This window comes from Mastomys coucha, unplaced genomic scaffold (genome assembly GCF_008632895.1).
Source record: "Mastomys coucha isolate ucsf_1 unplaced genomic scaffold, UCSF_Mcou_1 pScaffold18, whole genome shotgun sequence".
NCBI classification, from domain to species: Eukaryota; Metazoa; Chordata; class Mammalia; order Rodentia; family Muridae; genus Mastomys; species Mastomys coucha.
The window spans coordinates 84,853,720-84,870,155 of record NW_022196900.1 but is presented as its reverse complement, the minus strand read 5'-3'; the positions used below and the strand labels follow the sequence as shown (position 1 = coordinate 84,870,155).

The window sequence follows — 16,436 nt, the reverse complement described above, 5'->3', positions numbered from 1 at the left end:
TGTTTGTTTCTTTGTTTTTTGGAGGGGAAACTGGGAATGGAGAAATTTACATGTAAATAAGAAAATATATAAAAGAAAAAAAAAGAAAAGGAAAAAAAATCCTCACATAATACATAAATGATATCACTAGAGTGAAGAGAAATTATGAGATGAATTTTACCAAGAGATAAAATATTAGCATTGAAATTCAAACAATCTTTCTGGATAGACCAGGAACCATGGAAGGAAAAGAAGCCAAAACCAAACCGAACCAAACCACTGACGGGCAGGAAATAAAATGAGGAACGAAATGTAATTGCAAATGATGGGGCTTTTCTCTCAACAGCCGAGAATTAGTCTGTGCTAGTAGCATTGTTGAGGATGGTCCAATGGGTTTATAAGAGGGATATACTCTGAATGTCAGTCTTAGAATTGACTAGCAAAGACCAGCTAGAAACCATGGAGGGAGGGAAAGAGCCTGTTTATAATAAGAGAGCAATAAAGACTGCTAAAACCCTCCACGAGACAGCTGGGAATAAAGTTAGGAACAACAGACACAAATCACTACCACTTACTGAAAGCCGCAGCTTCCCCTGCAGTTTCCAACAGGTAAATGGAGAGATGCATCATATTCCCAGACGGGGACAAGTGTTAGCATAAAGATGTATGCTCTCTCCAACATACTCTATACATGTTATGAAATTCTAGAGATAATTCCTATGTATTTTTTTCCCTTGTTTTGTATCATTGTCTCCTATAGCCCAGGCTGACTTTGAACCTGCTATGAAGAAGCTGACACTGACCTTGAACTTCTGACTCTGTGTTTCCTCCTTCCAAGTGCTAGGATCACAGACCTGCACCACTGTACTGGGTTTATGCAGTGCTAGGCATCGAATGTATCTGCCTTTATGTAACATACTAGGCTAGTGCTTTACCAGCTGAGCTACATAGCCAGTCCTATACATTTTTTTAAAACTGGCAAAATATTTCTAGATAATGTTGAGAGATTAAAAACAAGCAAGAATGGCCAGTTTAAAAAGGTCATAAGAGCTGGTTGTGGCATGGCATGCCTGGGAGCCAGGAGGATGAGAGGTTTGAGGCCAGCTTGGGCTAAATAGAAAGACCTGTCCAAAAAAAAAAACAAACCAAAACAAAGCAAAACAACCAACAAAAAAGTCAAACAAAAAAAGACCGCATCTTTTAAAGTTATTATGACAGATCTGGATAGGCGGCTTAGTAATTTAAAGGTCTGAGTTTGGTTCCCAGCATCCACACAGCAGCTCACAGCCATAACTAATTCCAGTTCTAGGGGATCTGACGCCCTCTTCTGGCCTCTTTGGGAACTGTATACCTGTGGTGTACATGCAGTTAAAACTCCCCTACACATAAAATAAAAATAAATCTTTAAACAAGTTATTAAAGCACCAAGTACATTTATAGCTTTATAATAACCAAAACCTGCACAGGGAGAAATATATACTTGGGAGCAATGTATAGGAAAAGAGCCAAATACCCATAATAATTAGAATATGTAAATCTGGCATTTTGAAAATCTCATCAGGACGACTGATTAATTGGCTTGAGTCTCGGTAGCAAATAAAGAGTCAAAATAAAATCCAGAGGCATTGAGGCAAAGAGATGGAACTAAAGAGGAGAAGAAGAAAACAGAAGGATCTTCATCTGCTCTGTATACAAGCAAAGGCGTAAATGAGAAAAGATCTATTTGATCTTTCAAGGGACATTTTAATTTTCTGATATCAAGACATACCCTGAAGAAAATTACGTGTCAAATGGCAAAGTGGAGGTGGAAGCTTTTCATAGTGTATAAGATTCCAATGTTATAGACTGTATTTTGCCTGTAGCCATGTGGGGCTCTACTTCATGAATAAGAAGATGAAGGCTAATAGAAAAATCGACCCAAATTTGCAACAAGGATGCATGGGCCAATAAACACATTATAAAAAAGGTCACCACCACACTCGCCATTTTAAAAAAGAGGCAAATTAGAGAGTGATATACTACTTACACATTTCAAATTGATAACTTTTTTTTTTTTTTTAAATTACCTCATTTTTGGCAATCCAAGCTACAAGATGTTTGCATTAGGGTTATTTGGCAATCTATACCTAAAACCTCAATGACCTCACTGCATTCTTTTTTAAAAGATTTTTTTTTTTTTTAATGAATATGAGTACACCATAGCTGCCTTCAGACACACCAGAAGAGAGCATCGGATCCCATTACAGATGGTTGTGAGCCACCGTGTGGTTGCTGGGAATTGAACTCAGGACCTCTGGAAGAGCAGCCCGTGCTCTTAAGCGCTGAGCCATCTCTCCAGCCTCACTCATTGTATTCTTTGAACTCATCTGCTCTTAGAAACGCTGAGGTGCAGGCAGGGATACGTAGAAAGGTGTGTGTAAGGCAGCGAGCCAGTGTTCCCAATGCAGAAGCAGATAAATGCACAGCCCTGGGGAATTTGTTCTATAAATCTGAAGTAAGTATAGAAGAGACTACCAGGAAGCATTAGAAATCCCATTATAAAAGAGCTACACAACGCCGGGGGAAAGTTCATGGTGAGTAATTACAATGAAATACATACACTGTTTTATTCAATAAAAGACGTAAGGGTCTGTCTGAGTGGATCTGGGGAGCAGAGGGACACACATTATATCTTGGCACTCTGACAACTTTTGAGTGGTGTTTATTTAAGAGTCTCCCTTATGGGGATTTTGGTTTGGCCCTAAATTTTCTTCAATGGAAACACAACATGCTGATAGTGAAAAGAAAAGATGGGGTCTGGGTATGAGTCTGCACACACACACACACACACACACACACATACACACACATACACACACACATATACACACACCACACACAAACACACACACCACACACACAAACACATACACACACAAACACACACACAAACACACATACACACACATACACACATACACACGCAAATACACACACACACACACTCACACACACACACACACACACACACACACACATCAGAGGAGGTATGGGTTCTCTGTTACGTGTGGCCCTTCTGATGTGGAGACATTATTGCCACACATTATAAACCATCACATTTTTGACCATGATGCTTATAGGGCTTCACCCTCCGTTATAGTCCTGGGATGACCCATGCTCCCCTTTCCACCACCTCCACCCCATTCCCAACCCAATCCCTTGCTGGCCCTGGGTACCTGTGTGAGAGCCCGAGAGGGAGCTGAGGAGCCGGGAGTGCTGGCTGTAGCCGTCATGCACCTCCACAATGTCGTTGAGAGCTGTGTGGAAGAAGGCAAACTGGCCGAACACCACTGTGGAGGAGACATAGCATAGGAATCTCAGGGCAGAGGACTGACAGGCTGCATGGGAGGGGGTGGGATGCAGAGGAGATGGAGGTCTGTTGGCTTTAAGCCAGGAGGAGGGCAGTTAGAGGGAGTTACTGGTGCAGGGGCCAAGAGTTAGCATGTGTTTGTGCTGCAACATTAGCACATGACAACACTGGGCACAGGGACACAGACAGCTTGGGAGTCCCTGGCTGGTCTCCACCGGGGTCAAGACAACATTCACACCTGCGCCCAAGGTCAGGCTAGTGGAGGCAGCCTGAGCCAATCTTATTCTTCTCTACATAACAGCTATAGCAGCTGTTTGAGGTTTTTTTTTTGTTTTGTTTTTTTTTTGTTTTTTTTTTAAAGGATTTCTGGCAAATCCTCCATTCCCCACCTCACACCCCTGCTCCCCCTGATCTCAGGAACCTGTGAACACCTTGGCTTTATTTATTTATTTTTTTAAATTCTCAGCTAGCAAGGTCAGCTCCTGCATACCAGCTCTTGGGCAGTAAGAGGCGTGAGAGTGGGGAGCAGTCGCTGGCCCCAAGGCAGGAACATAATAGGCATCCTACTCATCCAATAGAGGATGTGGCTGCCACTCACAAAGCACCCATTGGGTGCCAGGGATCACACTAGTTATGCGTAGTGTCTTCTTTGACCGTGGCTTTCTCAGAAATGAGTCCTATTTTGTAGACCGAGAAGCAGAGGCTCGGAACTGAGGAAAAGGGTTCCTCAGACCATTCTGTTAATTTGAGAAGGCACCCCACGAACCCAGGTCTCCCTCTGGTCACAGCAGGGGTTCCTCAGACCTCTTCTCTCTGCCAGTCAGTGCTGAGGAGTGGGGTTCACCACGGACACAGCTCCTACCCACCTGACTGCACCTGACTCCCGTACACGTTGTTCCCGTGTACTGCCAACAAGAACAAGGTAGGTCCCATTCCTGCTTTGGCTCAGAATCTTCAACTCATAGGCAAAAGGACATATGTGTGTGTTTGTATGGTGTGTGTGTGTGTTTTGTGTGCATGTATGTTGTATATGTTTTCTCTAGGTCATGTGTGCATATGCTATGTATGTTTTGTCTATATTGTGCGCTGGGACAGGGAGGGAGGGACTCAGGCCAAGGAGTAAACTGCTTGATACAAAACAGCAATGTGGAATGTAGCCACCAATGGAGTAATCTTAGTTCTTGAATATGGGCCAAGGGGGGAGAGAAAGAATACGGAGAAAGGGACATTTCCATACCCTGAAAATGGACACAGTACTGGGTGACAAAGGTCTGCCATCCCAGAAGCGAGCAGCACACCCAGACTTCCTGCTTTCGTAGAGTGTGCAATTCAGTGCCTCTTCCCACCCAAACAAAAATCTCAGACAGCTTTCTTTGACTCAATGGAGCAGCATGGTAGGCTGAGGCAGGCTACCTCTGAGAAGGGGATCACAGAAAGATCTCTGGCAGCATGATGTCAGAACTGAGCTGGGGACAAGTCACTCCTTCATGGAGGGGAAACTCTTCCCTGGACTCAGGACTTGACCTCACTGACAAAGAGGAGCTCCCTGGAGCACCGGGCCCTTAGCAGCTAGTGCTCCTGGACCTCATGGACAGCTTTTAGCTAGCTGTATGATGCTGGCCAGGCCAGGGTGGGCTACCAGCAAAGGACTGAGCTCCTGGTCATGAGAGCAACTGAAGCATAGCATTGCACGCTGGCCATCTATCAAGGGTTCCTGACTTTCTGGACAATATTTCATGACTTTCCTCAGTGGAATCTTGCAGGCCTAAAGCTCCAGTCTCAGTGGGGTTTGGGGCAGTGTGTGCACACATAGCTAAGGGTGCAGGTGCTGGGGCAGAGCTATGGGCAAGGATGTGACTGGGAGTTGCAGAGACAGGAGTGTGTCTCCCACCTGGGTGACGCCGGGCCTCAGGGGAGCAGATGGCTCTGCTGAGTGGCACTACATGCTTGCTGAATGACTCAAGCACCTGGGCCCTGCCCTTTGCCCTTCCCATCCTATGTTTGAGAAGTAGCATTTTTTTTTCTAGATTCCTTTGGCCTGGGTGTCTCGGGATCTAGAAGTTTCTCTGACTTCACAGGGCCTTGAGGGTTCCTTGCTCCCCCTACTTACCGCGGCTGGATTCTCCTCAGATGGGCGACCAAAGTGATGTGGCTTCCTTTCTGCCTCCCTTACCTCCCAGTATCTTTGAAGCCATCTCCATCCCACTCCTTCCTTCCCTCTTTCCTCCTACTCCCAGGCCACTCACAGCTGGGTCCCGGCCTTTCTTGTCCTGCCAGTCTGTGCTGTGCTGAGGAGACTTGGCACATCTGGCCTTTGTCAACCATCTTCAGGTCATGCCCACCCCTCATGCCTGTGAATGCCCCTCTCTCTCCTCTGGCCAGGAAGCCTTCTCCTGGTGTGTCCCAGAACACTATGCTACCCTGCCTGAGAGACTTTCCTGCCAGGTCCCACAAGGGGCTTGCCATTTGGGAAGAAACAGAGGAGGAATCAGAAAACAGGAGAGCAAGCCAAGGGAAGGGAACCCTACCATAGTCCTTAGGCACAGTGACAAAATACAAGCAGGTCTGTCCACTGGTGTAGTTCTGGGGGTAGTTTGGAGATAGGACCACTCCATCTGAACCCACATACTGTCCACCACACGGAGCTGAAAAAGAAACCAGAGAGGGGCCTGGTAGCTTGGTGGTCACTTAGCAGCTTCTCGTTTTCTTTTAGTTCAGCCCGAGCCTCTGGCCCTGTCCTGGCCAAAGACATCCACTCGTCCTTAGCCTGAAATCTACCCAAGGACACACATCAGCTTTTGCCCTGGAGGTATTAACACTGGATTGAGCCCTTCCTTGAAGGCACATGTTTGGGGCTCACACTGTGAGGCTTTTATGCTTCTGTGTAGGACTTAGGCATGCTCTTTGGCTCCATGGCTGATGCATGCAGGACAGGCACTGGTGTTTACTGAGCTTCTTTCTCCAGACTTTACCTGGGGACCATACAGCCAAGTCATTCCTATTCTTGGTGCCAACCTCCACAACTGGCCTTGATGCTGGGCTCTCCCATGTACCCAGGCAGAATCTTCATTATTTTTCAGTGTGCGTGGCCCCTATGCTCTTGGGGGTTCTGACACATGGGTGACAACACAGATCACCTAGTGGCCTTACTTTACACAGACATCACTCAGAATGTCTTCAGCCTCAAGGGTAAACCCAAGGTCACCTTTATCCTCTCCTCCCTGGTATGTACCTCCTGGACCGCAGGCTGCAAGCCTCAGTTGGGCATCCATCGGAATGGGAATAGGCACACTCAAGAGAGATGACCAGCCAGAGGGACTGAGACACTGGGCAAATGCTGAAGCCATTCCCCCTTTGTTGCAAATTCATTTGTCAGACCTTGCTTGCTTCACAGAAGTAGCCCTGAGGCCATGCCCTCCTTCCCCTCCCTCACCACAGACACTTCTGACCACCATCCATCACAAGGCATCCCTTGGCCCTCGAACCCCGAGGGTCCTGCCTATTCTCACCTGTGCAGACTGGCCTCGGATTGTTCCACATCGGCTTCCCGTCAGGCCCCAGGATGCAGCTCAGGGTGGAGGCTCCCTCCACTTCGTAGCCCCCGTGGCAGTAGTAGGTGATGGAAGAGCCGAGCTTCAGGTCGGAGCCCACTCGAGTGCCATTCTTGATGGAACCAGGGTCAAAACATGACTCTCTTGGGTTTTCTGAGAAAACCAGACAGATGGACAGACAGAGACAGTGAGAGAGGGGGTGAGGAGAATTCATTAGTGACCTATGAGCAGGACAGAGGGTCTCAAGATACCCAGCCCATTTCCCTTCATGTCTAGAAACACCTCTACATGTTTTCAGAGATCTGAAGTTGAGAATGGTCTTTAGGATCGAAGCTCTCCTCCCTCGTCCTTCCTGCTGTGATCCACAGAACAGGAAGTGAGTTCTTGGCCTTGGGTATCCTCTTTTTATCTCCTCGCTGGCTTCCCCAAGAGGAGCAAGTATTGCTCTGCCTGTGACGAGCCTATGCCCATGCCTAAATCCTGGGAGAAGGCAGAGGACTTTACAAGAGAAGGTCAGGGCTTGGGCCCAGCCCCTGGCTCCTCTCTCACCGCAGCTAGCACAGGCTAGGTTTCCTTGGCTCCCTCTCTCCAGCCACATAACTGGCAATGGCCAATATTGGAAGCCATCTTTCTCCTCTTCATCTTTTCCTCCACCTGAGGGTAGAACTGACTACTGTTCTGCAAGGCTCACAAAAGGGGTACTAAACCCAGAAGCAGGGAGGAAGTGGAAAACCTCACCCCTCACCTCTGGTTGGATGCCCCAACCCCCTATAATGTCCGATTTATTGAAGTAATAGTGTTTTCTGTCTGGCCACAAACTCTGCCCAGAAAGGCAACTGTGGATGTACCCAACTCATTTATTCTTTTTGACACCTCTCTGCACCATCCTTAATGTTTCCTAAGGGTTAGTAGGAGTACCAGCGGGAGCCTGGGGAGCTGAAGGAGACCTAACACTGTGGTCTTTCTTCTCATAGGATCCCAAGACGTCCTGGAAGGCAGTCCTTACTCTACTTGTCATCAGGACTGTCATAGGCAGTGGCAGCACACTGCTAAGGCCAAATAGCACTGGGAACCTTGTCACTGGCCCTTGGGTTTTGGTCAGAGTACGACTCTTAACATGCTAGCTGCCTCAGCACAAGGGCTCTGACGTGGAGTGAGCTAAGGAGGGAAGAGCTGGAGGAGAAGATATCAGAGTTCAGAGATAAATGGCTGGGGAGGAATTCTGCTGAGGGAAGTTCCTGTCACCTGGGTACCTTTTAGAATGCACACACACACAGCAGCCATTGCTCGAGGCTGTCACTTAGCTGCCAATCAGCTTGTTGAGTGACGGGGCAGGACCCCAAGGGTCTATAATCCTGTCATGTCCATCAGCTCTCACATTTGAGCCCTCCTAATGTTCCTGCTGTTCAAGGCATCCCCACAGAGATGAGCATGCAGCAGTCCTGGGTGTACTTCTGGGACTCACTGGGCCCAGAGAACCTTCACTTGCCTGGCAAAAGGCTTCTCCTCAGCTTCCTAGCGTGCCCTGTGGTACATCACCCTGACCCCTGCATCAAGTCTGGCCTTTCCTTATGCCCAAGGCTCTGGCTAGACTAGAAATGGCCACTGGATGAATCAGATTCAGATCTCAGAGATGTGATGCCCTGTCACCATAAATTCATAATGAGTCAAATCATATTTGAAATTAAGGAACTGAAACCAAGCTCACGCAGAGCCTGAATCAGCTGTGGCACCTGCTTTCCATTTTTCCCTTTCAGTCTCAGTAATGGAACCCAGGTTTGACTGACAGGGACCAGGTAAGAACTACACACCCCAGGCTCTTGGGCAGCCAGGTCTGGCCTAGGAGATGGAAAAACGCAAGGAAGATCTGCTTCCCTCGGAGGAGATGAAATCCTTCCAGGTCTACACAGCCCGGCAGATGTTGCCCCATTGTTCCCTCTGTGAAGTCACTGGCTGTTGCTCCTTTGATGACTTGCTCCAGACACACAAGCCTCTGCGCATAGTATTTCTCCATATCTGGATAAGTCCCTCACTTTTTTTATATTGAATGAACCCATTGACTCCAATCTATGTGCTACATATACTCCTGGTGTGGGGTCATCCCCTGGAGCATGGTTGGTCTACTAGGAGACATATCCTTGAAGGAAACTGACCCTTCCATATCCAGGAGTCACTAATTGTCCATGGGTCCTCACTTGGGGTAGGGGCTCATGAACTCCTTTCTACACCATGCTAGGATGACCGGCTTTTTCCAATGTTACCCTGTTTGGGTGGGTTTCATGTACTTGGCTTTCTCTCTGGCAGATCTGCTTCTCTTTCATGACGATAAGATGCATTCTATTGTCCTGATAGGCAAGGCAAGGGTATTTATTTCCAGTGACTTCCAAACTTCTGGAGGATGGGGACCATTACTGAGTCTTTTTGTAGCCCCAGCAATGACCTCAGAACTCGGTACCAGGGCTGGCCGTATGTGGTACAGAGCTTGGACCTGATGTACAATTGCTTCCTTGTCTGGCTGAACAATGAGGGGCGTGGCCAACCAACAAGCTCCAGGAGCCAGTGTGTATTCACATCTGCTCACATTTCAGAAGAGAACAGGCTTTCCATCCTGAGTGCTATTACACTAATAACAGTGATGACAGCCCACACATGGGAATGTCACTTTGTCAGTCTCAAAGCCCCTCCAAATCTGTCATCTCTCCTCTGTCCTCAGCAGGCAGAGCCAGGCACAATCACACTCCAGGAGCCACATGAAGGATGTAGTGATCAGAGAGACAGAATGGGTTCTCCAAGCCATTCAGCCAGTGAGAGATGGAACGGGGATCAGAAATAGACCTGCAGCTGGCCTGGGCTTGGCTGTAAATAATAAAACAGGATGACCAACCAACCCATCACCACTATGGTCATAAGTAAAACCCAAGCTGCCCAAAGAGGCTACACAGAAACTGCTTCTTTCTGGTCTTCAGAGGTGAGCTCCATTCCTGCTCTTTCTAAAAGCAAAATCCTGGGACAATAGTCAAAATGTTCACCCAGCCAGGGGAGTGCTTAAAAAGGTGGGATGACGACTAAGGAGATGGCTCAAGTGCTTGCTCTGCAAACATGGGACTCAAGTTTAATCCCTAGAATCTGTGTGCAAATTCTGGGTGTGAGATTGTGTGCCTGTAATCCTAGCATGAGGCTAAGACAGGTAGGCTCACTGGCCAGCCAGCCTTACCTACGTGGTGAGATAGAGACCAAGAAGAAACTCTCTCAAAGGACATAGAAAGCATTCTTGAGCATGAGATGTGAGGGTGACTTCCAGTCTCCACATGCACCTGTATTTACACACAGACACACGAGAGCATGCGCGCGCGCGCGCTCGTGTGCACGTGTGCGCACCCACACACACACACAGACATACACATACACAGGCATAGACATTCACAGACCCAGGCACATACACATACACACACAGAGGCACACAGACACACACATACACAAGCACACACATTCACACACACAGACACACACACACAGAGGCACACACATACACAAGCACACACATACACAAGCACACACATTAACAGACCCAGGCACATACACATACACACACACAGAGGCACACAGACACACACAGACACACACATACACAAGCACACACATTCACACACACAGACACACACACACAGAGGCACACACATACACAAGCACACACATTAACAGACCCAGGCACACACATACACAGACACACACAGACACAGGCATACACATGTACAGACACACACACACACACACGTACGTACAGACACTGACACAGGCACACACATGCATTGACACATACACAGGCACACACACACACACACACACACACAGACATACACATACACAGGCATAGACATTCACAGACCCAGGCACATACACATATACACACAGAGGCACACAGACACACACATACACAAGCACACACATTCACACACACAGGCACACACAGACACACACACAGAGGCACACACATACACAAGCACACACATTAACAGACCCAGGCACATACACATACACACACACAGAGGTACACAGACACACACAGACACACACATACACAAGCACACACATTCACACACACACAGAGGCACACACATACACAAGCACACACATTAACAGACCCAGGCACACACATACACAGACACACACAGACACAGGCATACACATGTACAGACACACACACACACACACACACACACGTACGTACAGACACTGACACAGGCACACACATGCATTGACATATACACAGGCACACACACACACACACACACACACACAGAGGCACACACATATACAGGCATACACATTCACAGACCCAGGCACACACATACACAGACACACACACAGGGCCTACACATGTATACACACACACAAACACACACACACACACACGTACATCAGAATGTATGTTTGCTTGTCCTAGGATGGGAATGTGAAGAATTGTGGGTACAGGTGCTCTAATTGGTCTTCAAAGAAGACAGATGTTATACTAGTATTAATAATTAGCTTGGCAGAATTTAGAATCACCAGGGAGATGAGCCAATAGATATACCTGGAGAGATTATCTTGATCCTGTAAATAGCATCATTCTTGTGCTCTTTCATATACACACACACATATGTGTGTGTGCATGTGTATATATATTCAAAAACTGTATATATACATCTACATATATCCACATATATACATATATACCATCTTTGAATATTAACCATCTGTAACATAATTTTTACTGCCTATATTGTAGGTGGTGTTCTAGAAGATAATAACTTGCCAAGTTCACAAATCAAGGAAGAAGTAGAACTAGGATTTGGGTAATGCTGTCTGGGATAATTAAGGAAGAAGCAGAAGTCAAAAGGCGACTAATGGAGCAGAAAAATGTGGAGTGCCTGGGAGTATGAACACCGTCCTGACTATTAATAACCTCGGAAGAGCACAGGGTATTTGATACACGTCAGGCACTGTACCAACGGCTTCAGTGCACAGGATCATTGAGCTTTGTAGCTTTGCTGTGTAGGAATTTTCTTGCTATTATTTTATGGATGAACAAGTGGGGATTTTGAGTGGTTAAATAGCCTGCCTAAGGTCATCTGATTGCTCAGTAGTAAACATGAGCGTTCAAGCCAGTTAACTGGCAGGCTAGGCTCTTGGCCAGGCAAGGAGCATGGCTGTCTTTGTGAGGTTTTATTGACACATGGCTATGCCCATGCCTTTCTGGCCATTGGTGCGTTAACATCCAAAGGCAGAGCTGAGTGCCTGTGACAAACAGACCAAAAATACTCTGTGTGCACGTGTGTGTGTGCGTGTGCGTATGTTTCACACATGTGTGCCTGTGTGTTTCACATGTGTGTTTCACATGTGTGTGCATGTGTTTCACATGCGTGTATACACGTGTGTGTTTCACACGTGTGTTTCATATGTGTGTACGTGTGTGCGTGTGTGTTTTTCACACATGTGTGCATATGCTTCACATGTGTATTTCACATGTGTGTGTTTCATATGTGTGTGTGCATGTGTGTGTTTCACATGTGTGTGATATATGCACATTTTTGTGTGGCAAGTGTACATATTTGTATATGGGCATATACCAGAGGAAGACATCTGGTATCCTTCTCTACTATTTTCTGCCTTATTCTCTTGAGATAGTGTGTCCTGTTGATTCTGAAGCTAGTCTGGCATCTAGTCAAGCCTTAGCACTCCTCCTGTCTCTGTCCCTCAATGCACTGGGGTCACAGGTGGGTGTACAGCCTGTTTATTAACATGGATGCTGGGTCTGAACTTAGATCCTCATGCTTCTTACCCACTGGGTCATCTCTCTAGCTTCCTGGTTTTTAATATGGGTGCTGTAGGATCCGAACCCAGGTCCTCATGTATGCAAGCTCTTTACTGACTGAGCCAACTCTACACTGCATCCCTACCATGCCTCAAGTGAGTTTCAACATATGTGTATGCCTGTTCTTTCATGTTTTATCTATGGTTATTTAAGCCCTACAAGGACAGAGCTGAGACGCTATGACAGGGAAATATTACCTAAAATATATATTAAGAAAAAATCCATCAAATCCTTCTTCTGACCCCCATTATCCACTGGACTAAATCTAAAAGTGAATGGGAGAGCCAGAAGACTAACAAGATGCCATCGCATGTTAGCCAGTCTGAACGAATGCCAGTATCAAAGAACCAGGAATCTGGCTTTGCACAGGCTACCCTGTCTATATGAACTGAGATAGCTTGGCTCAGCGTGCATGTCCCAGAGCTTGCCAATGGGTATCCAATATAGTGAGCTGCTGGTGAAACCTTTTAGAGGTGGCATCTCCTGGGATGTAGTCGGGTCATGGGGTCACTGCCTTTGAAAAGGATTATGGTAATTTCAAGGGCCTCTCAGTTAGAATGGGCAGTTCTAGACACAGGACGCCTGGCTCCTGAGTCTTTTCAAGCCGTCTGCCCTTCTGTCTAGCCATGTAATCTCTGATTCGTGGGTTCCCTCCACTGTGGTGCTGCTCCCTCTACCTCTCAAGAGAGGTCAACTAGAAGGCCAGATTCAATTTTGTACTTTCAGCCTAAAACTGTGAATGAGAGAACCCTTTTTTCTTTAAAAAGTACCAAGTGTTGAGTATTTGTTATAGCAACAGAAGATGGAGTAAGACGTGGTAGTTTCCCAAGATGGTCAAAGGTGCTGGCCGGGGTCTAAGGACGCCTGCGATTCAACATGAACCCTCACAGGGTGGAGGAATGACCAGGAAGGTGTTAGCTGGCAGGTACTGAGGGAGACTATGAGAATGAAGTAGAGTCAAAAATGAGCCTTGTAGAGAAGGAGGAAGAAGATGAGTAATTTGAAGCAGAAACTAGATGATGAAGAATGCTACTGTGCTCTTTTAGCCCCCGGGTGTGTACATATGTAAGACTAAGACATCTGGGGTGGGGTGCATCACGGGGAAGATAAAAAGTACTCTGCAAGCTCTCTGTATTGTATCGCTGCTTCTTGGTTAGGCCCACTGGCTCTACCCTTGGGGCTCTCTACCACCAGGCCCTTACCTGTGTAGTCAATAACGAAGCCAGCATTGCTCACAGATGCATCGCTGCGGAAGGCTAGGAAGAGGCTGTTGCTGCTGCTTTCAATGCGGCTGGGGAGCTGTGAGCCATAGAAGCTTCCTATGAGAGGGCTGAGAGAGTCCCGTCCATCGTAGATGTGAAGAAAATCATAGCCAGGCTCCAAGTTAAATCTGGAGGACAAAAATAGCCCATCCCCAACCCCCACTGAGGTCAAACAGGGGCTTGCGCTAGGGTCTCCCAGAAAGTAAGCCCATCATCCTATGGTACCTTCCCCCCCACCAAGACTGAAGAGGATGAGGCGCCCGTGACATACCAGTCGGGAGAGATGATACAAAATGTGGCTTGGGGATCCAGGTGTAAGATTCTAGTCAGTGAATATTCTCAGTTCTGTAGCCAAAAGCCTCAGGTTTTGCTCATGCAGGAGGGAAAGCAAGTTGCCAACTCCAGGCATGAAGGGGCAAAGCTGGCAGATGTGAATAAGTCCAGGGCTCTTGCCTGACTTCATTGTTCTGCTGTCATACTAGTTTGTACTGACTTTTCTAAAAGCACAGAACTGTCCAGGGAGTCATCGCCAGTAGGATGGAACCTGCCACCATGAAAAGCCTTGTTCTCCCTCCATCTCATACCAGCCATGGATGGCCCTCTTCATCATCTGCCATCACTTCGGTCCTAGAGACATTTGAAGGTGATCTTCAGATGTCTCTCCCTGAGCTACCTGACCCTAGTGTGGGATGAAAATATCCATCCTAATTGAGAGCGGAAGTTCATGGATAAAATTTATCCCTGTTGGGCAGCTAGCAGGGGCATCTAAACTTTTGATATTGTGACATGATGTTGTCATCTGCAAATATATCAGGCCACAGTCATAGCTATCGTGGGACACATGAGGCCCATAGGCTGCAGGATGGACACACCAGCCTAGAGAGAATGTAATGGGAAATGACAGATAGGAAGAAGTAGATTCTTAGCATTCCTCATGTCCCATGTGCGTGTGCGCATGAGCATGTATGTGTGTGTGTGTGTGTGTGTGTGTGTTAGCTGGCTCACCTCTTTTGGAACTCTGGGCGATGTATCCAATAACTCTTAATGTTGGCCTGCTCTTTGATGCATGATTCTGCTCTTAAGCATGTGTCTAATAAAAGCAATTTTTACTAAATCAAGTGTAAAGAGATGAAAAGAACTGACACGTTCACGTGCTTTCAGGAAACAGATTTCTGATGCAAAGGCACTCATGCCCTGGTATGGGCAGGGACACCAAGATGGACCATTCAGTCGGACTGAGAATGAAGTGGCCCTTCTACCCTTTAGCCAAGACATGTGGTGTAGAGAGGGGCCACAGCCTGGCTAGGGTAGTAGCAAAGAGGGTAATGTGAGAAGGGAAGCAGAGTGGGCGCCTAGGAAGTGGATGTGTGTCCTCTGTACAGGCACTCTTCCCACATTGGTGCTGGCTGCATGCTTGCCTCCCTTTTCTGAGGGACATGATCTCCTTATTCTGGAAACTACCTACTCTTTCAAAAGTCCTCAGAGAAAGACTCTGGCTGAGTCTGTCTTGGTCACAAATTGTGGAATGACCTCATCTATCTATCTATCTATCTATCTATCTATCTATCTATCTATCTATCTATCTATCTACCTACCTCGATCATCTATGTATGTATGTATGTATGTATCTATGTATCCATTTATCTATCTATCTATCTATCTATCTATCTATCTATCTATCTATCATCTATCTATCATCTATCTACTTTTGAGAAAGTTTCACATTGCTTTTTAGGATGGTTTTGAACCCCCCCTTTTTTTTTAAAAAAGAATTATTTATTATTATATGTAAGTACACTGTAGCTGTCTTCAGGCACACCAGAAAGGTCATCAGATCTCATTATGGATGGTTGTGTACCACCATGTGGTTGCTGGGATTTGAACTCAGGGCCTTCGGTAGAACAGTCAGTGCTCTTAACCGCTGAGCCATCTCACCACCCCTGGCTTTGAATTCTTGAACTCATTGCTATACTAGTTCAGCACTGGGCATGCAGACATGAGCCACCATACCCTGGTGGAACCAGAATTTTTCTGCCTGTATCTCTCCCTATCTTCTTCATGTCATTGGATTTTTAGCTAAGCTCTCTCAAGATGCCCAGTACCAAGTCTGGTGCCAGATAAGGGACATGCTAGACACATGCCTTCCTTCCTGAACTAGCTGGTGCTGGAAGCAGTGGATGCTCTGCTAAGGTCATGGACACTACGCTGGCAGATTGCCATTAGCTGTTTGAGCCTACTGAGAAGCTGACTTTCAAAGTGGGGCTGCATCTCCACCCCCACACTCCAGATCCAAGCGGGTGTGTCTCAAAGTGCCCTTTAACTCCCTTCCAGGAATGAGTGCACTTCCCCTAATTCTGTGACTGGGAGGACAAAACAGTGAAGATCCTGGGAGTTAAACACCTAGCTGTTCTCAAGGTGGAACATTTTCAATAGATGTTACT

At 46.8% G+C, this 16,436-nt stretch overlaps 1 protein-coding gene across 8 annotated transcripts in view; it reads right to left on the bottom strand.

The window, feature by feature from the left end:
* The window catches only part of Csmd2 (CUB and Sushi multiple domains 2), a 582,522-nt gene that overhangs the window by 101,299 nt on the left and 464,787 nt on the right, over positions 1-16,436 (bottom strand). For all 8 annotated transcript variants that reach the window (XM_031378716.1, XM_031378717.1, XM_031378719.1 and 5 more), the window contains 4 exons: positions 13,936-14,123; positions 6,838-7,032; positions 5,857-5,973; positions 3,195-3,308 (listed from right to left, as the gene is read on the bottom strand). In XM_031378716.1, the coding sequence (XP_031234576.1) occupies positions 3,195-3,308; positions 5,857-5,973; positions 6,838-7,032; positions 13,936-14,123 (614 nt within the window). The remainder of the gene's footprint in view (positions 1-3,194; positions 3,309-5,856; positions 5,974-6,837; positions 7,033-13,935; positions 14,124-16,436) is intronic.